Raw genomic sequence first — 27,072 nt, 5'->3', positions numbered from 1 at the left:
TGATTCCTGTAACCACAATGGGAATCGATCCTCACTTTGAGAAATGGAAACGTGGAACCCTTCATAAAGCTCTCAAAGCATCGGAATCGGATTCTTTCCCATCTTTTCCACAAGTAATCATAATTTGAATTTCCTTCCATATCCTTTTCTGTGAGAAAAAAAAAAACCCTAGCTTTTTTTTTAACTTCCACTGATGACAAAAACAAAAGAAAATTCCCTTTCATATAATCATCTTCTTTTCTAGGCTTTTTATGCCTAGAGATTCTTAATCACATCACAATCATATGAATTTGCTTTTGCTAAGTGGAGATTTGATTAAATATAAAACAATCTTATGGCATATGTTATATTATATTTATATCAATTTGATTTTATAGTAATTAGTATGTGTTTCCAATTTTGGTAAATTTGACTTCTTTGTAATGCAACCTTCTGGTTGGGTGTGCTAATTATTAAGGTAACACATGAAGATTCACTACCAATAAGTCTAGTCATACAATTTTTGAGTGATGTTTTGTTTACTACAATCTTTCAAACTGATGCAAAAAAAGTAAGTCAGAGATTCATTTATTATGTTGTTAAAGTGGCAACAATAAGCTAATTGCCTTGAAACTCTGGCACCTATTGGTGTTTCCAACTGAGACGTTCAAGGTTCAAATTCACCCTCCATCAACTATTGAATTATAAAAATAACATTAGCATTTTATTGTAAGCTTTTTATAGTAACTTTAGCATTTTCCAAAAAAATATAAGGCGTGGTGCAAGTGGTGGGCCAATGTGAAACTGATGTTACACCAATCACAATTGCCAGTTTAGAAAGTTTTTAAATTTTTTTGGTGTGTCTCTAGCATTGCTTAATCACTACTGATTGTAAAGTAAAAGAAAATCGTGATGAACATGAACTTTCAGGTTCTACCTTTCAAGAATCTGCTACAGCTCACACAATGAAATGTCTGAGGACAGTGGGGTCTGTTTAATAATGAAAATTTTATTGCCCCCCTATAGGTGGTAGATGGGCACATGGTGGCAAGGAAAAAAAGTTGGAGTTTGTATTATTACCTGCAGGAACTGGTAACAGTGGGAGATTGAATATAAATTGTAAATCCATCACCCTTGAGATTTATAGTTATTTGATGTTACATGGATTATGTTGCAAGTTTAATGAATGAATCTTTTTTATTTTATTTTTTTTCGAGGTAAGTAAATTCGTTTATTACTTGTGAAGAAAAAAATAACGAAGGCTACTGCAAATTTGGGAGTTGGGAGATACCACAAACCAACTGGCTGACTCTTTCGAGTCTTGACAGTAAAAAACTATTACAACTTCCTGTAATTATTTTTTCCTCACACTTCTATTCATTTAATAAAATTAAATTCTTGGGGGATTTGCATTTTGGATCTTCTAGTGGGATATAGAATTGTTGTCGTTTCATCAGAGAATTGTGAGATATACAAATTGTAGCTTTTAAATATAGTCTTTCCAAATTGTAGCATAATCCAACAAGCAAACAAAGCTCTCAGCTAGGATGAATGGACTAGAGTACAATATGGTGATACAAATAAATAACATTTGAAAAATTATAACATGATACGACAAATAAAACATTATTAATAAAATATTTTTTACGACACATATACAATACTTCAAATATAGGATAACTTTCCGCAAAGAATTAGAGAATTTGGTCTTTTAAAGAAAATTGAACACTGATGATTGACTGTTGAGACTGGTTCACAAAATCTGTTAATTTGTGCCACACGTCCAATGCTTGGCAATTTTATGTCCAAATTTAAACACGATATTTGAATGGAGCCAATTGAAGCCACAGACTCCTCAACCCCAGTTTGTAAAATTAACGAGCTACGAAATAAGATTGAGTTTAGATTTTTCTCAGTGAATCTTGAAGGAGCCTCTAACTGTTAGTCTTTGAGCAATTTAATTAGAAAATTAAATTGGTAAAGAAATTTTTAAACACACACACATAGGGAGAGGAGAGAAGCTCTTAAAGAAACTGACCGTAGTGTATATCTAAAAAGACCTAACTCTTTAGTAGCATTTTGCGTATATTGGCTTGAAACAGTTACAAATCTCAAAAATAATATTGATTTAGCTATTCATTGTGAGGGAACCTTATGTTTTCTGAAAATTGGTTCATATTCAACATATTGTATGAAAAATTATTACTGAATATGTGGACCTTGATTAGATCATATCTTTGGTCAATTTCACAATTAAACGACATGAAATATTCCTCTAAAGATGCAAGGTTAACTGAAATTTTATTGAGTCCCAAAATAAGAGATGCAAGAGGTTACAGGAAAGTCAAAATTTTTATTAATCGATGAATTTTTAAAGTCAGCAACACAAATTATTCTTGCAATTAACAGCATTCTTCATATTGATTGCACTCACAGTATATCTTACCTCCTGTAACATTCAAGAAAAGAATAAACTTCAGTTGATGAAAGAATTAAAAAAAAAAAAAAAAAAAAAAAAAAAAAAACCAAAATCTAAGTAGAATTATAACTAACATTTTTACCAGATGAATTGAAAACTATTCTTGAAAACAATGAACATTAAAAACTTGATTGGTTACCTGTTGCTTAGGAGAGATCCAAATTAGAAAAAACTCTCTTGATATTCTAACAAGAACAACGACCTTCGTTTTGGCTTTTGATCAGCTTTGGTACAGAACTCTTTATAACCAAAAATGTTCCCAATAAGTTGAGCATTCATCACGAAGAAGAAAATTTTCAAAACAGAAAGGTACTCCATCATCTAGACTCTCTAATTAACTCTTTTTCTATAAGTCACTAGACCAATGATTAGAATAGGTGCTGCAGTTGGATTTATATAGGCTTGAAGGTATATTTTCATATGCTTCCTATGCGATATTTAAGTTGTAAAATGTTATCCATGAAGACTAACAACTAATAAATATATTGTTCCTATTGACTCTCCATATTTGCAAAGATATTCTAAGATCGCCTGCTAAAATTAGCTAGAACTCATAATCCTACATGATTTATTTTTCAATTGTACACCAAGGTTTCCATCTTAAGTTTACGCAAGAGACAAGTAATAAGTAATTACACATGTAACTTGTGAGATAAGGAAGAAATTTTATCGTGCATGTATCATTAAAAACTAAACAAAGCATGAGGTTCATTGGATCAAAACTCGAAAGCAGATTTTGCACCACATTCATATAGCACCATCATCAAAGAGTTCTCTAATAATAAAATGGGTTATGTCCAAAAAAAAAAAGCGAAATTATAGATAACACAATATTGGACATATGGTATATTTTGATAACATCTTTTTTAGAAAATTGATAGCAAGTGTTTATTTCAAATTTTAAGCCCCCAAAGTAAAAACATATTTCAAAATATTACATATTTATATAATAGAATTTGAATCCATTTCTACACATTGGGCATTGCATTTTTGACCTTATAGTTTATAAAGAATTGTTGTCCTTCTTGGTCAAGCAAAATCTAGATGGTACTTTTTTTTTTTTTTTTGGTTGAAAGGCGTTATTGTTTTGTTGAAAGTTGAAAAGTGTCATGGGAGGAAAATGTAGAAAATAATGCATAGTTTAACTAAAAATGGAGTCATTTGGTGAAAGAAAAAAACACCATTGAAATACGTATCAAAACTCAAAAGTGGTTGAAAGTGTAGCTTTAAGATGAGTATTTTTTAAAAACAATATTTTTTCAGAGAACATATGTAAATATTTGAAATTATTTGTGTTCATTTTTAAAAAAAGTCTCTAAAAATAAATGTCAATATTTATAAGTTCAATGCCAATTTAATTCCCTTTCATGTCTTCCATGTTTTAACAAAAGTTTTACAACACGTTGATTAGACTAAATAGTAAATTACATTTTTTTAATTTGGATATATTCGGTGATATTACCTATTAAGATTCACATTTCCCTTTCTTATTGTTGTAATTATCAAATTATAAATATAAATAAATTAGATTATTTAAATTTTATTTTGTAAGGTTTAAAATTTTAGATTGATCAACATATTATATTTCATCATTCCATCCATAATTGATTTGATATTAAAAATTGACGGACAAAATTGAGACAATTAAATATATAATAACAAACTAAAAGTCTTATAACTCAATTGATACTTTTTAATATTTCCAATTAAAACATTTAAGGTTCAAAACCCCCAACTTGAACTATTGAATTGTCAAATAGACACATACACAAGAAGAAAATTGAAATGACAAAGTTTGGTTACAACCTTGGTTGTAGCCTAAGGTTACAACTTCATTCAACATATTTTTATTTGATGTGAATTTTGAAAATCCACCATTAAATTACATTTTCTTCTTATATCTTCAATACTTATAAATTTTCCGAAAATCAAAGTTTAATAGCTATGTCATCAATCAATTATTTAAATTACAAATTTTTGCAGTCTAAAATTACGCATAAAAAAAGGTTTATGGAGCATATATATATTAATAGGTAAAGTTGAGAGAAAATCCAATTTGATTTTAAATTGAAATTCAATTAGAGTCTAATTTTGCACCACATGTCCCATCTAATTTAAGTTTTTAAATTTTTGTGTCAAGTGAGTTGATTCGGTGTAAAAATTGGATTTCAATTAGAATTTAATTTTGCTTTACATGTTCCATCTAATCTAAGTTTTTTTTTTTAATTTTATTACTAAATGAGTTAATTTAGTATAGGAAACGATGAATTTAATATAAATAAATAAATAAAAAAACATAATTTTTGAATGATTTTATATTTATGAACTTTTTTTTTTATAACTAAAAACAATTTAAGTTTATAAGTCATTTATGTAATATACCATGACTATGTACAGTCCATCATCAACTAGAATTGGATTTTGCTTTTGTTAACTTTCCATGCAAATTAAATTGTTTAGATTTTTAATGTTATTTTTTTTTCCTAAACTAATGAGCATATTTTTTATACTATTTCTATTCAAATATTTTGTATGCGAAGATATTGAACATAACAAAATATAATTGAACTGAACGATCTCATGCATCTATTCTCATTCAATTTAGGAGATATTATTTGACCAATTTATTATTTTAGTTTGTACTATATTTAGTAAAATTTCACAGACAATAATTGTGAATTGATATTGTATATATAGTATACAGTGATTTTCAAAATTATGTACGTAATAATAATGTAATGAGAAATTTGGCGTAATCAATATCATGAAAATTGCAAGAAAAAACTATTTTAGTATTTCCAAATGTCGTAGTTGAACTATGCCCTATATGTTTAATAACCCAAACTAACATTAATAACACCACAACAATTCATCATTTTCATGCGTAAGCACAAGTTACATACTAGCAGTAAATAAAATCTGAATTATACAAAATTTGACATATGTATTAAAAATATAAAGAACATGCAATCTAGTGGTTAAATTTTCAAAAAATATAACAATCTTATTTTATTTATTTATTGTAGTCAAATTTTGTCCAATTTTTTTTCCAAATCGAAATACCCTCATTTATTGTTGGAGGATCAAAATTGTAATTTAGCCTTAAAAAAAAAAAGAAAAAAAAAAAGGGTTATGTACTATGGTCTATGTTGTAGTTTAGCCTTAAAAAACGCCACGTCGTTTATGCGCACTGGCTTAACGCTTTTATAAAACGACACATCGTCCTGTCTCACTCTCCCTTTAAAATGCGCTGATATCTTGAAGAAACGACCGTTGCTCGGTTTTCAATCCTAAAATCTAAAATATCTCTGTCTGATTATTCGAGTATCGATGATGATCCCTGTAACCATAATGGGTATCGATTCTCACTTTGAGATATGGAAACGTGGAACTCTTTATAAAGCTCTCAAAGCATCGGAATCGGAATCGGATTCTTTCCTATCTTTTCCACAAGTAATCGTAATTTGAATTTCCTTCCATATCTTTTTCTGTGAGAAACAAAAAACCCTAGCTTTTTTGTCTTTTTTTGACTTCCACTGATGACAAAAACAAAAGAAAATTCCCTTTCATATAATCATCTTTTTTTCTAAGCTTTATGCCTAGAGATTCTTAATCACATCACAATCACAGTCATATGAATTTGCTTTTCCTAAGTGGAGATTTGATTAAAATATAAAACAATCTTATGGCATATATTATATTTATATCAATTTGATTTTATGGCATATGTTAGTATGTGATTCCAATTGTTCTTTTGCAAAAATAATTGGTAAATTTGACTTCTTTGTAATGTAACCTTATAGCTTGTGCGTGTTAATTGGTAAAGTAACACATGAAGATTCACTACCAATAAGTCTAGTGACCACAATTTTTGAGTGATGTTTTGTTCACTACAATGTTACAAACTGATATGTCACTGATCGCAAAAAAAGTAACTTAGATATTCATTTATTATGTTGTTAAAGTGGCAACAATCAGCTAATTGCCTTGAAACTCAACTGGCACCTATTGGTGTTTCCAACTGAGACGTTCAAGGTTCAAATCCCCCATCAACTATTGAATTATAAAAATGCAACAATTACATTTATTGTAATATCAGTTTGTAAGCTTTTTGTAGTAACTTTAGCATTTTCCAAAAAAATACAACAATTTTTTTAAAAATTGTTGAGGCATGGTGCAAGTGGTGGGCCAATGTGAAACTGATGTTGCACCAATCACAATTGCCAGTTCAGAAAGTTTTTAAATTTTTTTGGTGTGTCTCTAGCATTGCTCAATCACTACTGATTGTAAAGTAAAATAAAAAAATCATGATGAACGTGAACTTTCAGATTTTACCTTTCAAGAATCTGCTACAGCTCAATGATTTGGACCCTCAATGCTTATAAATAGAGAGGCTTTTCTTCTATTCCTTGTGGTGTTTGAAACGCTGTTTGCTGGTGTTACATGAAAAGCTGCTGCTATGGCATCTTCAAAGGCTACCAGCTCTACCCAGGTTCCTCGGGCTCATCATTTTGAGCTTGTGGAAGGGATGCAACTTCAGGTAGTGATTTTCTGTTTGTGCAGATGAGTTGTGGATATATCTTATTTTATGTACGCTTTGGAAAAGTTAATTAAACTTGTGTTGCTTGGTTTACGCCAGATTAATGTGACTGGATCTTCAAGTGGACGAAATGCTAGAATTGAACTTCAACTTAAGAACTGTACAACAACTTGGATACTCCATTGGGGTTATCTTTACCGTGGAAATATGTAAAGGAGAACCAAAGAATCTTCATACACAAATAGACACACACGTATGCACGCACACATTCATGTTGTATGTAGAAGTAATACTGATATATGTGTTTATTTTTCCCCATAGAAACTGGTTCATTGCTGTGGATCATCCTTCAGGGACAATGCCTTACATGCAAGGTGCAATGCAGACACCATTTAGGAAGGTTTATCCTTCTTTCACTTTCTCTTCTCTGTGGTTAATTTTCTACAATTGGTTTGACTTGAGTTAGGAGCTTATTATTAATCTGTAGTTGATTTTAAGATGCAGAATGGAGAAGTATATTTATTAATCATTGAGTTGCGGGACCCTAACATACATGCTATTGAATTTGTTTTGAAAGATGGCAGTCGGGATAGATGGTTGGTTCTCTTCTCTGGGTTTTCATCTTTGCCAATTTAGGCTTCTGAGGCATGCTTGAATCTTGATGACTTCTATCTCATGCATTCTAGGTTGAAATTAAACCATGGGAATTTTCAGATAGAGATACCTGAGAATGATCCTACTCCTTCTCATCCCCCTATTCCAAAGGATCTTATAGATCGCAAGGCGTATTTACTATGGGAAAGCAGGGGTAGGCCAATAAGCTCACCACTGCAACAAAAGGTAGTTCTATTGATTGCCATTGGCAATAAGCCCCTTTATTTGAGACTTGTTTTAAAACTGAATATGTGGCACATTTCATTTGTCACGTTGTCATGGTGCAGTGTGCTCCTGTTCTGCTCCTTTATTAAGGTTTAAGACATCAGTATCTGTTGCATTATCTGTTCGTTATCATGATATTCGGTTATACTTTCGTGCTTAAAATCCTCTGTCACTTTAATTAGCCATCTCCTTTTATGTAATCCCCATTACCAAGGTAGGATGGCTGTGTTATAGATTATGCATATTTATCTCTCTTTTTTTGATGAAGTGGGATATTGACAATGTTGTTCGTGTTGTTTCTGTTTAGTAATTTCTGGAAAGTATTTATTTCCATAGCATTTATCAATTATTATACATTGGAGAGAGTGATGATCATTGTTTCTCAAAAAGAATTTCTAGTTTCTTAAGAAATTTCAGTCATTTTAGGACTGGTTACATTGTACTTCTGATGCAGAAAGATTATGATGATGCTTTGAGAGAGTTCCAAAGTCAGCTGTCCAAGGGCTTATCCTTGAATGAGCTGCAGAGTAGTTATCTAACTGCCGGTGCCAGTACTAGATTTACGACTAATAATAGAGAAGAATTTAGGAGTCGTATTCCATACTCTTACCGAACGAGACATAATGTTGAGCAATGGTTGCAAAAGCACTCTGAGGGACACATGAGGGTGCAGTCATCAGCGTTGTTGAATCTTATAGAGAAATCCATGGGAGGAGATATTGTGGTCTCACGGCAAAGTTATCATGTTGGAAACTATGAAATTGTGGTTAGTTTTCTCATGACACGAATTTATTTTATGTTAAAAAGAACAAATGCTGTGATGGAAACTCCATGTCCTTATATCATATCAAATGTATAAGTGGACTTATGTTAGTTATGTCATGATTTATATCCAATTCATTCAATCAATATTGTTGAGAAATATTTGCTTTGGCCAATATTTAGATTCTAGATTCTTTAGTCCAATGACCATTGGATTGGGTATTGATGGCTGTTCAATTAGACTAAAAGATATTGCTAACATTATAATAGAGCAATCTTTCTTAGTCAACGTGTTGTTGAAAGGTCAACCACTGAGCTTCTGAACTAACTTAGCAGAGAAATTAAACCATCATGAAGAATATCTGATATTATTGGATTGAAATGGTTAATTTCCTAACATACTAGATTGCAGTTTCACCTGTTTTGCTGGAATACAGTCCATTAAATATTTATATAAGCCAGTGCAACAATCTCTATGACTTTTGGGAGAGAAATTTTTCTTTGACTTGTCAATTCATGAGCATATACAGGTCCTTCTAAAAGTTGTTTGGGGTGACTATCACATTTTGGTCGCTACAAACATGAAAGGTTCTGCAGTGCTTCACTGGGGCGTATCAAAGTTGTCCCCTGAGGAATGGTTGGTGAGTTTGTCTCCCAAGTTAGTAATATATGAATAATGAGTCAATAAAATTTCAAGGACATGAAAACTATTCAACACAGTCTATGTATGAAGGTTACTTCATCTCACAGGGTGCTTCTCTTACTGATTGCAGGCCCCCCCACCAGATATGTTACCTGAAAAATCAAAGATGGTTTCTGGAGCATGTCAAACTTATTTTACAGAGACACCAACTGGAAAAGGATTCTTTCAGGTCATCTATGCCATGGAATTTTGCATGAATTTTCTTTGCGTAGTTTCTGTCACTTGTGTTTAAATTAATTAACACTAGTAGAACTAGTAAAATAGAACATGTTAATTAAGGATGTAATGTGTATAATTTTTGGATAGGATAGAATGGCAGAGAATGATACATGTGACCAACCTCAAAATTTTGGGACAAAGGCTTGTCTGTGTTGTTGTTCTTTAAGTTAATGCATTGTACTGACCAACTCTTTTGTCCTCCCCCACCTTTCCCTTAAAAAAAAAAAAAAAAAAAAAAAAGGTCGTGGATGTTAATTTGCAGAAAAGGACTTTTGTGGGTATCCAATTTGTGATATGGACTGGTGGATCTTGGATCAAAAATAATGGGAAAAATTTCTTTGTCAGCCTGAAACCAATGAAACCTAGTGGGAAGGTAATTCTCTTTTTTTCTAGGGATTACTTATTCTTTTCTCTCACTATTATTATATGCCATGGGGGAATGGGTTTATACATAGATGCTTGTCTACAGGATCAACTTATACAGCTTAGGAAACTAGAATTTTGAAAATCATGCCTAGTAAATATAGGACTATCTTGTACTGAATGAATACTGATAAAATCAAAAGCTTGTCTTCATTTGAGGTTTCTGTTATGGCCGAATTTCTCGCACTTGTTTAGACCAGATCTCACATTTTGTTATATGACCTCCGAGCCCCCCTAAAAAAAATAAAATAATGCATGGTATTCACACACTACAAACCATTGGTTAATGTATTAAGATTGATTACCAACCTTCTACAAGCTCATTAAAAGTAAATGAGCATAGAAGTGAGAAACATAAATTTATCTTCCTTGGTGCCCTTGGCTTTAGGAGTATATCTCTAGCCAATTTGCTGAGCAATGAAGCTATATTTTGAAATTATCAATTGAGGAGGATTGAAGGATTGGTATATATATATATATAGGATCTTTTCTTTTGACGTATGAGTAAACAAATATTTTCCTCAGTAATTGGTCTGTTTCTTTCCCTTTTGGATATTCTAGAGGTGGCATGGCATTTAAAAAAAATCTAGCTGTGGCTGGAGATGCTCATTATTTGTCATGCTGATCTAATCTCATATGTTAAGGTTCCTTTGTTTCATTGTTAAATACTATTTTGTCTGCCAAACATTGTTGTAGAACTCTAAATTTTGCAGTCTTTTATTGTAGAATAGTTTGTGTTTGTTTTAGAGTTTGTCTTTGAGACTGAATTGCCTTAAATGCAGATTGATGGGGATGGGGAAGGAATTGTCAGATGGTTACTCGATGAAATATTTAGAAGAGAAAAAGAGGCTGAGAGGTCATTGATGCACAGGTTAAGATATGAACCTAAGGTCTTACAATGAATATGAATATATTTATTTGCACATGTATACTGATGGTTATTGTTACAATTATGGTTAAGTGATTAAATTTATCATTTCCTAACAGCATAAGTTTTTAGGAAAATCGGTAATTTATTATAGTATAAGAGCAAAAGATCCTAAGTTCATTCCCTGCCTCCACTCTACCACTTATTAAATGTTAAAAATCTCACTTGTTGGACCCCACTTATTAAGGGGGAGTTTGGACCCACATGTGAGGGGGAGTGTTAGAATTATGATTAAGTGATTAAATTCATCATTTCTTAATAACTTAAACTTTTGGGACAATTGGTAACTTATTTGTTATTTTATTGAACTATTTCTTAGCTTCCCCTTTGTTCATCCACCTATGTGGCATGGAATGTGTAATATGACAATTGTTATGACAGTGCAATAAAGCAAACAGAACTTCTATCTTGCCTCATATTCAATAATTTTGTCCAAAAATATGCTAGCTTATAAACTTACCTGACGCAGGTTCAACATTGCAACAGAGTTGATGGAGCTTTGTAAAGCTGAAGGAGAACTTGGGCTTATTGGTATATTAGTCTGGTTTAGATTCATGGCATGCAGGCATCTCACATGGAACAAGAATTATAATGTTAAGCCTCGGTAATAGTTATATGCTTCCCTAGCTTTTGTTTGTTATTGTTTTTTCATCATTTTGATTATTTTGTATTGTAAAGCACGCTTTTCCCTTGATTGAGGATTACCTATTTGTAGTTATAATTCTTTTTTTCATCACTTTGTACAAACAACCTATTACTTGAATACTAAACATTCGATATTTGGAATTTTAGTTTGGTGGAATCTATAATTTAAAAGCACTATTAGGTGAGCACTTTCTTCTGGTGGCCCATAGCTAGGATTCATTTATTCATCATATCATGTAGAGTATACAAGTGTCAATTTCTATCCATACCATCATATTTTTGAGGTTGGTGTCATTAGAACTTGATCATATTATATCAAGGAAGGAGTTAAAAATGGTTGTACCCAATGACCAAAGCTCCCTTTTTTGTGGGGTTTGGGAGAGAAGAAGGTACGCAACCTTACCCCATTTTTATTTTTTTGGAGAGGCTGATTTCTTGTCCTGAACCTGCAACCTATCACTTTTAGTAGAAGGCACTTGCCATTGGTCTGACCTCTATCAAGGAAGAATTACCATATTAATTATTTTTTCTTGAGTTTTCATTTCTTCTAAATACCAAAAGGAAATTAACCTTTGCATGCAACTAAAATGCTAGTGGAAGATAACTAATTGCTAGATTTTTCAATTATAGACTTTTTTCCCGCTCACATTTTGGTTGCCTCCACGTCCCTTTCCTTGAAGGTAAATCTTGCACACATGGAAATTCTTGTCAGCATGCTTCAAATTTAAAATGAACTTCATCTATGCAGCATGCATGTTTGGTCTTGTTGAGCACATTAAATCTGAGTATTTCTCAGGCATGTTTTGGGGACAAACACATGTTGCAACTCCAAAAAAAAAAAAAAAATCGTTATTTTTAACCTTGATGCCCATGTTACTGCCCCAAGTCTATGTAATTTCATAAGATGTTTTCCTGAAAAAGGTTCTAAGTGATGTACATTTGGGAAGACAAGGTTAGATTAGGTTGTTCATCCATTAGTGTATGGTCCTGGTACGATGCGACTTTAACATGGGAATTATAAATCTTTATTCTAGCTATTGGTGGAGAGATGGATCTCTAGATCCCCTAATCAAAAGGTGGATTTTCAGCCCCAACAATCCCCTGCCCTCGCTCTGTTGTTGTTTTTGAAGAGAGAGAGAGAGGGGGGGGGGGGGATTCCAACAGGTTATGGACCACCATAAGCCTCCTTGATTGCTTTTCTCAACTTTAAGGACTTGTTTTCTACTTGAAGTGAATGTTTTAAATAAAATAAATCTTATTTCTAAGGTCAGTTGAGTTAACACCATCAATTAATGAGATTTAATTGATTAAAGCACTTTAAATTTACCACATCTAGATAAAGTTCCAAATTATGCCCACATCACAGCTTGGTATATGTTTACTTATTGTTGTATGTGGTATCTTTCATTAGGACCCTTCTCTTTTCTTCATATCTTGTTTGTATTTTACCCAACTTTTGAGTTTGGTGAGACAGAGGTGTTGACCTAATATTTCCGCTGCTTGACAACAAACTGATTTATACATCATTTTTATTCAATATATCCACAGTGAAATCAGTGAAGCTCAAGATAAGTTTACCAATATACTACAGAGAATATATTTGAACCAGCCAAATGATCGGGAAATTGTGAGACTTGTAATGACATGTGTTGGTCGTGGAGGTCAGGGTGATGTTGGGCAGAGAATCCGTGATGAAATACTTGTGCTTCAGGTATATTCTGTTGTGATTGCTGCATAAATGGCTTATGTTGCATTGGCATTTGACTAATGTATCTGTGTTTTTTCACCATCAGAGAAATAATGACTGCAAGACTGGAATGATGGAGGAATGGCACCAAAAGTTACACAATAATAGTAGCCCAGATGATGTGATCATTTGTGAGGTATATAATTCATAGATTTCTGTTATAGAAAGCCCATACCTGACCATACATTGATTCATCAAGAGATCACGTAGTGGGTCTTGCATTTGATTGAAAAATATCAAATGTTCTTTAGATGTGTTATATAATTTATATCTTTTTATATGTTCTGTCTAAATAAGTTAGGTAAACATACTGATTTATCAATATTCTGTACCAAGTGAAAATATCTGATAATAGATGACCATCATAGGCAACCAAAAGAGTCAAATGGATGACATAAGTTGTCACCAAGTACGCAATGAACATCCAAGCTAAGACCCAAACTTGTTGGCGTTGGTGTGATGATTATTTGCAAAGTGATCTTTGAATTCCTTTTTTTTTTTTTTTTTTTCATAACAGGCACTCTTAAATTATGTGAGAAGTGGTTTTAGAATTGATGTTTATTGGCAAACATTAAATGCACATGGTCTCACCAAAAAAAAGCTTGCAAGCTATGACCGTCCAATTGTGTCAGAACCTCACTTCAGGACTGATGCTAAGGAGGGACTCATCCGTGATCTTACAGCGTACTTGAGGACATTAAAGGTATGCAACAAAATTTGGACAAGGAACTAACATTTTCATGATATTGTCTATCTGAGTTTAATTAACAATTGTTTGTATTGATTTAAGAGGAAGTTCTTGACCAAATTTTCGAATAGAGCAATCATAGCTATTTAAGGCATGTTCATAGATTGTTAAGTTGAGTCGTGATGATGACTTTAATACGCAAATAGCATCTAGCAAGCTTGCCTGTTGTCATGAGTTATATGGCAGACCAAGTTTTTCATATGGATGCGGTGTTATACAACCTGAGGGAGCCCATTATATTACAAATTCATGATGTCCTTCACTGGTGTCTATTAATTTTATGCTCTAGGGTTTAGGGTTTCTGTTCCCATGCTAGTTTCTTCTTAAAAAATTCAAAGAATTTAGTAAACAAATTTGGGAATTTATTCCACTTAAAAATTAAACAAATTGGAAATAAAATTTAGCAGTGAAGAAACATTTTAAATAAATCTTTCACATGAGAACTAGAGACTTTCACTTATAAAAAAATGAGACTTAGCGATTCCTAAAGTTTAGAAGGAAAAAAAAAAAAGGAATTTGTAGAAAAAATAGGTAGCTAAATTGTTTTATCGTGTTCAATGACTAGAAGAATGGTCTAATGGAAGTCCTTTTTTTTGTAAATTCAATTTTGGAGCTTTGATTGAATTATTGAAAATAATTTAACCATAACATGAACAATTTCATAATTGAGATATTGTTTTTATTTTTATATTTATCTTACCTAATTGATTTAACTTAACCCACTTTCAAGTCAAACTATTGAATGACTCTAAGTTGGGAGGTTCCATGTTGTATGTGGGTCATGCTTAATTTGACATACATTGAGTCAATCGTATTACCGGAAATTTTCTATCGACTCTTTATTCTAGATTTCTTTCTACATATGTTAGTAAACTTCTTATTACTTGTATCATATGTTGCAGGCTGTTCATTCAGGTGTTGACCTTGAATCCGCAATTGAAACTTGTTTGGGTTCCTCTGTCAAGGTAATTACATTATGTGATGTTTGATGAGTTTCTTGGACAGTACATTAGCTTTATTTTTTAAAAATGGAAAGTTACACACCCATCAAGTGTTTAGCCCACAACCTCATCCTCTGGTGTTTCAGGGTTCAGTAGATTCTGTTGGTGGTTTGTCACTAAAGTTGCAGGTGATTATCTTTTTTTAAATTTCTAGTCAACTAATGTATAGAAGATTTTCTTTGTGTGACTGTTATTCTTGTGTGTATATATCTACATGTTGTTTGTGCATGGTCTGCACGTGTGTGAATATTCTATTAAATCCAATGTGTAAATGAGGAGTAACTTTTATTCATCTTTGTTGTCAAATTTTAGGACTGCCTGAATTTTGTCAAAGCACATGTTGGTGATGAAAATATTGGACCACTTATGGAGGTCATCTTTTTTCTAAAGAACTTTTTAAAGTTTATGTGTCTGAATTGCAAGGAAGATTTAAGGTCTGACATTATTTTTTCAGAAGTTACTGGAATCTCGCATTGAGCTTCATTCCCGTCTGCTCACTTCTCATGGAAGATTAAAAGATTTACTTTTCCTTGATCTTGCTTTAGCGTCAGCTGTTAGAACAAGCATGGAAAGGGGATTCAAGGATCTAAACTTTGCACATCCACCAGTATTAGCCTTTTCGCAACCTCTACATTTGTTGTTGGATAAATTAATATTTGCCTTTTTTATGCAACAAAAATTATATGCTTCACTTTGTTATGAATGAGCAGGAGCCAATGTTCTTCATGTCCTTAGTACTTGAAAGTTTATGTCTGTCAACAGTCAACAATGAAGATTTTATCTACTGCACTAAGGTATATCTTTCCATAACATGTCAATGTCAACGCTTCATTAACCTTTTCTGTTGACATCAGTATGGATTAAGGTGCAGCATATACTTTGCTTTTTGAGATATAAAGTCATAGGAAATCTTTTTTTGAGTTGTTGTTGTTGGTTTTTTTTTTTTTTTTTTTGTGGGTAAGTTTTAATGCTTAATGGAACTCCTCTCTCAAATTATTTGGCGTTCTGTTTCTTTTAAAGGATTGGTACCGAGTGTGTGAACTATACACTAATGATGGTCAGTGGGCATTACAAACAAAGGCTGTCCTTGATCGACTACAACTAATTCTTTCTGAAAGGTCTCAGAATTACCAGAAAAAGATCCAGCCTAGTGCAGAATACCTTGGTAATATGCTAGGTGTCGAGAAATGGGCGGTATGTTATCCAACTTTGCCAACTATATGTTGAACTATAAAACTGATATGGAAGGTTTTTGTTTCATGCCTAAATTATTGTATTAGACCTTTTTCTTCTTGTCTTTGTGATCAGGACACTTTTGTTTACTTCTAACAATTTCTGTTGCCAGATAGATATTTTCACGGAGGAGTTAGTAAGGGCAGGATCAGCTGCTATTCTGTCTTCTCTCATCAAGCATTTTGACCCCATTGTTAGAAAATTTGCAAATGTGGGCTGGTAATGATTTGTTTTTAGTCATCCATTATATGCTCTGAATAAACCCTTGTACCCAGATCCCACTGCAAAATGTTTATCTTCTGATCATAGTTTATTGGTTTCTTTTGTGTAACTTCATTGTTATAAGGTTTAAAACTAAACAATGTGCTAAAGTTTGTGTCCAACAGTTGGCAGGTTATCAGCCCTGTGGAAGTATGTGGTTTTATAGTTTCTGTTAATGAGTTAATTACTACTCAGAGCAAAGTTTATAGAAGACCAACCATTATAGTTGCGAGCAGAGTAACAGGGAATGAGGAGATTCCAGATGGGGTTGTTGCTGTGCTGACCCCTGATATGCCAGATGTTCTGTCTCATGTTGCTATTAGAGCAAGAAATTCCAAGGCATACAATCTTTTCATCACTTCTCACATTTTTTAATGTAAATTTCCATATAATCAAATTTTAAATGCTTTCATATAATATGAGACCCAAAGCTCATCTAAATGCCTCGCTAAGGACACCATTTTGTAACACCTTACTAGAGTTGCATGATACAGGTATGTTTTGCCACATGCTTTGATCCGAATATTCTTAGAGATCTCAAATTGAAAGAGGGCAAAGCAGTATCAATACGTCTGAAGTCAACAAATTTAGTTATCAGGTAAGTCCTTTAAGTGGTTACTTGATTAATATATTATGCCTCCTTACCTTCCAAATCCATGGTTTCTTGTATACTTGCAGTGACATCAGTAGCTTCAATGTTTCTCAAGATTCTTTTGTTTCTTTCTCCATTCCTCGAGGAATCTCCCTTAAAAGGAAACCTTTCTGTGGTAAATATGCTGTTTCAGTTGAGGAGTTCACTAGCGAGATGGTATGCTCATGGCAACTTACAAACTGCTTTGTCTTTTTTTTTTTTTTTTATCTACTTTCTCTTTTCCTGTATGCTTGTAGCAGATTTGTATGGCCTATCTAATTAGCTATGTGCTTATTTGATTGTAAGCTGATAAGAAGGCTTCACTTCAAGTTTGGTCAATGATTGATATTGCAGAAGCATCATAGGAAAGAATGCGCATACCTTTTCAATTATTATATGCCATGATTAGTGTGTTCATTTTATTATTTTTATTTTATAACTGAAAATGAAGCATTTTACTACTAGTTTCTCTTTACTCTAGCAACTTCTTGTTTTATTGATTACATTTGTTATCACTGAATGATTAGACTAGTTTTGCATTCAATGGACTAACAAAGTATGTTGTGGTGTGCATTGATTTTTGTGTGTTCTAACGGAAATCTAGATGAGTAAAATAGGATTAGTTTTTAATGGTTTTGAAAATATTCTATTTTGAAGGTTGGTGCAAAATCTTGCAATACCAAATTTTTGAGAGGAAGGGTGCCATCATGGATTAAAATTCCAATGTCAGTTGCCCTACCATTTGGAGCCTTTGAGACTGTTCTATCAGAAGATGTCAATAAGGTATAGCTCATTTTATAATAGAAATTATAAAAACAATAAAACTCCGACACTTTTTTTCAATCTTCAAATTTTCTGTTGAGGTCCAAGAAGACTACTGCTGGTCTTTATGGCTTCTCAATCTTCTTATAAAAACTAGTTTTGATTGTGAATATTTACAGATCCAATTCTTTTAAAAGTTCTTTTTTTCAAGATGTATCTTTTCCATTTGGTTCCCATAAATTATTCCTTTTGTGTTTGTTTACTTTCAGGATATAGCAAATAAGATTGCTCAGTCCATGAAATTTGTACATCACGGTGACCTTTCAAAACTTCAAGCAGTACGGGAATCTGTTCTACAAATGAATGCTCCTTTATCTTTGGTAATTATAATGTTTTGTCATATCTCTTTCCACTGTTTTATGGTTGCTTGTTGGCTATGGTACTCTTTGAATGATGCTGCTTTATGAATCTGTAATAGATACTTATTTTGAAATTCAAGTTATTGATTAGATAAATCCATATCATATAGCTTAATCGCTATGATTTAGATGAAGTCCAACTTGGCTTTATTTCCTCCGTTGACCTTTTCATGCATTTTATGTTCTAGCCTTGGGAATATAGTCCTCAACTAAGTGAAATGCAACACTGTCTCCTAGGCAAGAGGCATCCATCTTAACCTCAGTCATATGAATGTGTGGAGTTTATAATTATGATAAATTTTCTTCTGAAATAAACTTGTATTATCAGCATTTTATCAAGAAAGCAGATTCGCTCATTTTCTAAACTTAATTGTATGTGCTCCACTCTTTTTGAAATTCATGGAAGACCTATGAACTTAAGAGCAAAATGAGAAGTTCAAGAATGCCATGGCCTGGTGATGAAGGCGAGGAGAGGTGGCATTATGCTTGGCAAGCAATAAAGAAGGTATCAGTGCTCAGAATACTCTCACTATATAAAAACATAATGTACCAATCATGTGCTTTTTACTGATTTTTTGGCTCTATTTTATTTTTAGCAGACTTTCACAATATTTTGAGCATAATTTATCAATCATGTGTTTTCTATTTCCCGTTTTTTTGGCTAAAATATCAATCATGTGTATTTACAGATCCGGTGGCTCTATTTTATTTTTAGCATTATGTATCAAATTATTAAAAAAGAATGATGACAGGCAATTTCATCATTGCAATTTCATGTCTCTGACATTCTACTTCCCAGTTTCAGAAGTTAATGGCTTGTTTACTTAATGCTCCATACCCAAAAAATTTATTCACGTCCAAGAATTTTACATATCATGTTTTTATGTGATCTCATCAGTGAACTATATTAGACAAATTCTTTCTGGTGACATTTTAAACATACTCCAGAATCAAAGGAGGATTGCTACTTTGTTAGCTGTGAAGTCTGTGATAGCTATTGGAAATGTAAATTGATTTAGAAACATAAAGTATAATGTTCTATTACAAAGATGTAACAACAGAAGTTTTCTAGACATAATGTGAAAAAAATACTGCTGCTTTGAAGTAAGTCATGACTTTTGAGAAATTTATATGAACTGGCAGTGACCAAATATGAATAGATATATCACAATGTGTTTTAGGATGGAGTCACACGTCTGCTTCCGGCCTATGTGCATGTATAAGGTCTAAATCTTTAGCATGATGCATTTGTCATGGTACATTACTTGTTAAAAATATTGAAAATTTGAGGCTATTTAGAATCTAAGAATTTTAGGTTAAAGAGACATGGAATTCAAGAAAATTCTAGGTGTTCAAGCTCCCAAAGTAAAAGATATGTTAGGTCACTAGAGGAGTTTCTCACAATCTTGAAAAATGTGGATAGTTGTCTGTCTTATTGACTGCAATGCAAAAGTGAAGTGATTTTTTTTTCCAATGGCAGATATAGAATCTTTTTTTTTAAGCACCAAATAGAGTCTCTTTTAGTCAAAAAATTTCCCTTAGAAGTTATCAATAATAGACTGTTACTTCTATAAAAACAGAAATTGCAAGCCCCTTTTGTCAAATGATCAAATATAAATGTGCAAATTCCTTATAAGATAAGATTGTATCATAAGATTGCATTTCATGCGAGATTACCATTTGTTGCTAGTACTAGAAGTCTCTGTGACAGGAAACTCTTTCCACATAAACAGCTTTTTTCTCATGTACACTGTAGGTTTGGGCTTCAAAGTGGAATGAAAGAGCATATGTTAGTTGCAAGAAAGCTAAGTTGGATCATGGAAATCTGTGCATGGCTGTATTGGTTCAAGAAATTATATGTGCCGATTATGCTTTTGTGATACACACAAAGAACCCCTTATCAGGAGACACCTCAGAGATTTATACTGAGGTATGCCTTGCCTTTTGGATCTTAAACCAATCGATTGGCATGTATTTCATCCTTCTTTGTTGCTGCAAAACAGATTGTGAAGGGCCTGGGAGAGACTTTGGTGGGTGCATATCCTGGACGCGCCATGAGCTTCATTACCAAGAAGTCCAATCTAATGTCTCCCATTGTACGGTCAACCTTCCCTTATTCCCATCTCTATGCTCCATTTGCCTGCATAAACTCTTCATTTCTGAAATTGACTTTAGTCTCAATTACTGCAAGCCTATCAAATTTATTTATAAGCTGGACATTATATGAATCTGATTTTCAGGTCATTGGCTACCCAAGCAAGTTAAAAGGGTTATATAGTAAGCAGTCTGTTATATTCAGATCAGACTCGAATGGTGAGGACCTGGAAGGATATGCAGGTGCTGGGCTTTATGACAGGTTAGTAATGAAGTTGGATTTAAGAGACCATTATAACAATGAGATGAAAACTTCATCTCCTTGAGTCATTGACTGGCTGTGTTAGTAGTAGAATGAGACGTACTTGTTGAACCTATCTTGAGAGTTGGACAACTCAAAAAAAATTTGCTAAATGGAAATGGCTAAGTCATCCCCAATTTGGTATGATGAAGTGTTTCCACTATCCAATATGATGTTTATGATCTCAATGCATTTGCATTAGCCTCCAAATTGGTATGGCAAAGTGGTTCTGCTATCCAGTACTCCCTCCATCCCATATTGTTGGTCCTCTGCTCTATTTTGGGATATCCCAAAATATGTTCCTCTTTGAAAAGTCAGTAAGCATAATATTGATAACTTTCCCAACTTACCCTTTATTTTAAAAAGTCAATATTCTTGCTAGAGTCTAAATTAAGGAAATTTATTTTGGAAACTAGTACATCATTATTTGAAACACCGTCCATTGATTGATGTTTCCTAACAATATTGGATTTCTAAATAGGATTAACAATATAGGATAGAGGGAGTATCATGGTTATGATCACATTGCATTTATATTAGCCTAGATGGCCCCCTAGGTGGATACCAATTTAGTAATTCAGATGTGCACCCCCAGGTATTTGAATGTTATCACAACCAGTTTAACTACATGCAGAATTGCAGATCCTTCACCGTTAAATTCTTGACAGTCTATTGCAAAATGTCACACCATATCACAACACACAAAGGCTCAATTTTGTTATTTTAGATGTTGCATATATACAATAAATAAATGAAATAACAAGACAACTTTGTCCATGCAACAACATGATGGCATGTTAGGAGTTGTTACAAAACTGCAGACTTTCTCATAAATACAATCTGATTTGGGGTGTGAAAATATTGTTTCTTCGCTTCTCTTCCTTTAATGATGCATGCTAATGTGTCTAAGAACTTATTGCAGCATAGTAATGGATAAAGAGGAGGAAGTTGTGTTAGACTACTCCAAGGATCGGTTGGTAGTTGATAAAACTTTCCAAGTCTCACTTTTCTCAAAAATTGCAGAGGCAGGAAAAATCATAGAAGGCCTTTATGGTCGTCCTCAGGACATTGAAGGGGTGGTAAAAGATGGAATAATATATGTGGTTCAGACAAGGCCACAAATCTAGGTTTAGTAAATGAACATGATGTTTCAATCTATTTGTCTTGAAATTTTTTAGATAAAATTTTCATCCCACTGATATAATAAATATTTCAAGTTCCTTCAGTTGTTCAATATTTGGATGGATGTGACTTAATTTTTGTCATTAACCGTGAAATGGGATATTATAGAGGTGTTTGCACTTTGCAATCATTTTGTTAGAACGTGTAGAAAGAAGAAAAAAAAAGGGGGAAAAGGAAAAGAAAATAGACATGGAATGGTTCCTTCCTGAATCTCTTATTAAATACATTATAAAGTATACGTAATTCACTCATATTGTGAGAATTGTTTTCATTTATAAAATGTTGAAAAAGTTTTAATGAAAACAATGACCTTTCTTTTTTTTCTTTTTCTTTTTTTGATAGGAAAACAATGACCTCTCTAAATTGTCAATGATAAAAGTAAATTTGGCCCACCGAGGACAACTGCTCTTTCTTTTATTAATTTTTGGTTGATTTTTGAACTGGAGGACTAACTTTTATTGTGAGGCCCCAAGTTTCTTTGAGGTCTCTTGGTCAAGTTCTCACTTACCTGACATGGTTTGCAGTTTGTTGCGTATGTTTAGGGCGTTTACTCAGAGACCCTTTCTTTGATGTTGAATTTTACACGGACCCTTTTTTTTTATTGAATTTCTTAAGAAAAGTGTTACTTTCACAACATTTTCACAATATATCTTATGTGGTAAGTTGTTACTGGTTTTAATTTGAATCAACCACTTAAATACTTTTTTGCCCATCAGTAATGGTCAATAACATCCTATCATATAAAATTTATTACAAAAGTGTCGTGACATAGCATTTCTCATTTCTTAATAACCCTTTATCAACAATTAATTACTAGTTTTTTTTTCCTTTTTGAGTAACAATTATTAGTTATTGAACAAATAATTAATAAGTTCTAACTCTCCCAAAAGTCCTCATATATGGTGAAACTCTACACCAGTCCATTTGGAACAGATAGGGGTAGAGCTTTTGTTACAATCTTTTTGATAGTTGGCATGTATCTTTGTTAACGTGGAAGTAAATGTTTGATTCTCATGCTATTTTGCCCATTGGGCTTGTTCTTGTAACAGGTTTGATCCCATATATCTGACCTGTCTATTTCGCTAGGCCATGGGACAAGCGAGGATCGGAAATGCCCAAATGGGCCAAATGTTCTCCCTTGTAGTTAATTAATTAATAAACATAACCTTATTTCAAACTTACACATCATGTATACCACCTAAATTGTGACCAAAAAAAAAACCATATTAATGAATAAATTAATTATCACATCTCCAATCAGGTTTATCCATTACCAAGAGTTGTAGCTTGTAACTCTCCTTCAAACAAAAAATTTTATAAAAAGATTGTCGATATTGATGTATCCAATAAAAATGTTTAATAGGTTTTAATTAGTTTAATTGATGATAAAGAAGTATCATCATAAACGAACGTTAGAAGTTAAAATTTTATCAAAAATAAAAATATAAAAAATATCTAAATTTAAATCCTTTAGATCTCATCTGGGTTACTATCAATTCTTTTTAAAAGAAAAGGCGCATGTTATCCAATAGAAATGCCTCGTTAGTTGAGTTTGACGACTTAAATACGGAATTTAAAGTCTATACTTTATATTCATATTCTAGTGGACTTTTTACATTAGAGAAGTTATAACTTTCTTTTAACAAAAAAAGAAAAAGAAAAAAAAGAAGGTAAGACCTTTTCATCTGCGGGGCCTCGGGAACAAAAACAATACACGCAAAATAATGAAATATTGTAAAGAGGAATAAAAAATATAGATAAAGGCTCTCCAAGACCATGCTGGGCTGGTGGCCTTCATAGAATATTCGGTAGTTTACTTTTCTTTTAAGCTTCTGAATCCTACCCGTCCCCTAGGTCCATGACATTGACTCTTCTCTGTTTTTTCCATTTCAAATTTTTAAACTGCTGCTGTTGGCCTGGTAAAAACTCTGACATGATAATTTTACCACGCTATTTTTATAACCGTAATATTCATCATATTATTTTTTATAATTATTTTATATGGTAAATTGTAATTGATTATTTGTCACTTTCATATGAATCAGTTAGATTTTCACTACTACTCACAATTAGTCACGAGATATAGTATGTTAAAGTTTTTAAAATTCATACAAAACCCCTTTTAAAAAACCAATTCAATCATGTATGGTCTATGTGCAAGTGACCAATATTTAGCAAAGACACCATGCAGGCTTCTTTACGAGCTCTATGTTTTTCCTAATAAGATTTGGATACAAAAAGAAAAATAAAACAGGAAAAAAGAATTTGAAATTGTATGTAGTAGACTTTGGTTGATTAGATTGTTTTGTGAATTTAATGGGAACATTCAACCTTAAGATTGACAATAAATTGAGAAAATCGGTGAAACTAACAGATTTTATTGAGATTTTGATCATGAGTTTGTGTATGTATTTTTAGGGTTCATTTTATTTTCTGAAAAATAAAAAATTTCCAATTGAAAATATTATTTAAAAAATTATATTACGGTGTTTGATTACACATTTGGAAAACATTTTTCATGTGATTGGGTTGTGTGAATGGAAGAACCTACAACAGGGGAGGGTTGCAAGAGAGATTGGCTACCGAGAGCAAGAGGTTGGGTCATGGAGGGATGCGGTGATGGGTGGGTGGGGTAGGGAGTATTTTGCGAATTGATGGGTTAATTTTTTATGCACTTGAGTGAGGGGTTATTTTACAATCGGACAAAATATTTTAAAGTTGACAATGCCCTTTTCACTTTAAAAGAACTTGTAAATTACACTCTCCAAGTTTTATAATAATGTCAATATGGTCATTTTGTCATAGTTCATCACATTTTCACGTTTATTTACAAAAAATGATGTCATTTATTTCAAGAAAAATAATACATTAAATAAAAATTTTAATTTTTTTATTATTTTAATGTCAATACTCAACATTTTTGTTTGTTTTTTTGTTTTTTTTTTTCTAAAATCTCTTTCTTTTGACAGTATATCAAATAGTAATGGAAAATTATATTAAAGGCCCATAGTTTGAGTTTGATTTCAACTCAAATCCTAAATTCTTAATCCTTCTGATGTTAAGTTATTTATGCTTAGTGTTTGTTTGGCACCTTTTAAATTTGGATTATTTTTAAAGCGAAGTTTTAATAAGATACACTTGAAGTAGGTCACTATACCTAAAATCTCTCTCTCTCTCTCTCTCTCCTTTATTGATTTGATTTTGACAAGTACAACTGGAAATAGGGGGTTTGAATCTTAGATTTTATCGATATCTTAAAAGACACCAACCAGTTAAACTACAAGACTCTTAACTTTAATTTTGTTGTTAACTCACTTCGTTTTTTATCTTATGGTTTTTGACCAAACCTACTCACCATTCTTTCACATTATTGAGTTTTATGGATATTTTTTTGGATATATACCTTTGAAGTCTTGATAAATTTATTCACATTTATTTCAGAGAGAGAGAGAGAAAGAGATTTGTTCATCATTAACTAAAATGATTATTAAAAAAAAAAGTTATAATAAATGACAATTTAAAAAAAAAGAAAAAAAAAAAAAGAACTAGACTAACTTTCTTAGGGTTTTGATCATGCGTTGTTTTGGTGTATGTGTTCTTTGTGTTCAAAGTTGTATCAAAAGTATTATGATTTAGGGTTTGATTTAAATTCAAACACAAGTTCTTGGTCTTTAATATGTTGTTCCAAACTTCTTTCTATATGTTTGAAGAAATAAAACTTTAAATGAGGAAAAGTACCAAAAATGTGACATTGAAAGAATTGAGATTTTGTTGTTGTTGTTGTTGTTGTTGTTGTTGTTGTTGTTGTTGATAAGAAAGACTGAAAAAGTTATAATAAATGAAAATTTGAAAAAAGAAAAAAAAAAGAAAGAACTAGACTAACTTCCTTAGGGTTTTTATCATGTGTTGTTTTGGTGTATGTGTTCTTTGTGTTCAAAGCTATATCAGAAGTATTATGATTTAGAGTTTGATTTAAATTCAAACACAAGTTCTTGGTCTTTAATATGTTTTTCCAATCTTCTTTCTATATGTTTGAAGAAATAAAACTTTAAATGAGGAAAAGTACCAAAAATGTGACATTGAAAGAATTGATAATTTTGTTTTTTGTTGTTGTTGTTGTTGTTGTTGATAAGAAAGATTGAAAAACTTTTATTAAGGATTAGAGAAGTTTGTTATATCATGGATAGAGCTTGCTCAAGAAAGCAAGGTGTCTCTTCAATCTAGGCAATGAAATCAGAAATGCCAATTGCGTGTTTTGCTAATAAGTGGGGAGGAGAATTTGTTATTCATGTAACAAATATATATTATATATTTTCCATGTAAAAGAGAGCATCCTATAAAAAATAAAATTAAAAATGTAAAAGAAAGTCATTCTTTTTGAGATGATGGTGAAAATGTGATAGAAGATTAACATTGACTCTCTGACAAAAGGCTTAACATTGACACAAAAAATCTACTTGTATTGGATCTCTCTACTCAAATTTGTTTTTCTCTCTCTCTCAAAAAAATTCTTTTAAAAAAATGATCCCTTTTTATTTTAAATTTGTGTGCAATATTCTTGCACATAATTGATGGATTTGCTGCGCATAGTCATTTTTTTTCCCAGAGAGATATTCAAATTCAATTGGTCATACATTCAATTACATTTATTTGGGAGGTTTGTATATATTCAATTTTATATGGAAAGAGGAACTTTTAAGGTTTATATATTTTAAACATTAGGTTTGGGTTAGAATTAAAATAAAATCTTGGGTCTAAATTTCCCCCATTTTTTTTGGGTTTTTGATAAGTCTTATAATCTTAGATCTCAAAGAGTGGTGGGGGGACAACTATATATACTATAAATACAATAAATTTCACAATTTTGTTTACAACTTATTTAGGTTATATATTGTGATCAGTGCAACGTCTCTTTTATAAGGAATGACATATTTATACAATCTTTACTAGAAATCACTTTTATTATATATAAATATTGTTAGACTTAGGGTATGTTTGGTAGACTGTAATATGTAAGACTGTAAATGAGACAAGCTTTTGTTGAGTAGTGAATGTTCAAGCTCTACTCAACAACAAAAGTAGAATGTTCAAACTTGATTTGAGGTAGAATGTTCAAGCTTGTTTTGAGTTTGAATC

The 27,072-nt window shown here is 32.1% G+C and overlaps 1 protein-coding gene across 5 annotated transcripts; it reads left to right on the top strand.

The window, feature by feature from the left end:
* On the top strand, positions 1-21,974 carry LOC115960288 (alpha-glucan water dikinase 2). Of its 5 annotated transcripts, none has more exons than XM_031079096.1 (32): positions 1-113; positions 6,910-6,998; positions 7,098-7,207; positions 7,320-7,398; positions 7,503-7,594; positions 7,685-7,838; positions 8,332-8,643; positions 9,170-9,280; positions 9,413-9,511; positions 9,803-9,934; positions 10,767-10,855; positions 11,382-11,516; positions 13,106-13,268; positions 13,351-13,440; positions 13,822-14,007; positions 14,955-15,017; positions 15,140-15,181; positions 15,366-15,425; positions 15,508-15,660; positions 15,764-15,847; positions 16,074-16,247; positions 16,399-16,505; positions 16,673-16,886; positions 17,042-17,145; positions 17,226-17,355; positions 17,836-17,961; positions 18,210-18,320; positions 18,766-18,864; positions 20,116-20,289; positions 20,363-20,455; positions 20,600-20,715; positions 21,677-21,974. In XM_031079096.1, the coding sequence occupies exons 2-32, from the start codon at positions 6,918-6,920 to the stop codon at positions 21,879-21,881; spliced, it is 3,888 nt and encodes a 1,295-aa protein (XP_030934956.1). In that variant the 5' UTR covers positions 1-113; positions 6,910-6,917; the 3' UTR covers positions 21,882-21,974. The 5 variants fall into 5 exon arrangements, with proteins under 5 accessions (XP_030934956.1, XP_030934955.1, XP_030934954.1 ...); XM_031079095.1 differs by lacking the exon at positions 1-113 and adding an exon at positions 5,770-5,911; XM_031079094.1 differs by lacking the exon at positions 1-113 and adding an exon at positions 5,770-5,911 and having other exon boundaries at positions 6,787-6,998.
* The last annotated feature ends 5,098 nt before the right edge of the window (positions 21,975-27,072 follow it).

This window comes from Quercus lobata, chromosome 9 (assembly GCF_001633185.2).
Source record: "Quercus lobata isolate SW786 chromosome 9, ValleyOak3.0 Primary Assembly, whole genome shotgun sequence".
Lineage (NCBI taxonomy): Eukaryota > Viridiplantae > Streptophyta > Magnoliopsida > Fagales > Fagaceae > Quercus > Quercus lobata.
Note: the sequence above shows the minus strand (reverse complement) of the source record. Positions and strands in the feature narration are given on the sequence as shown.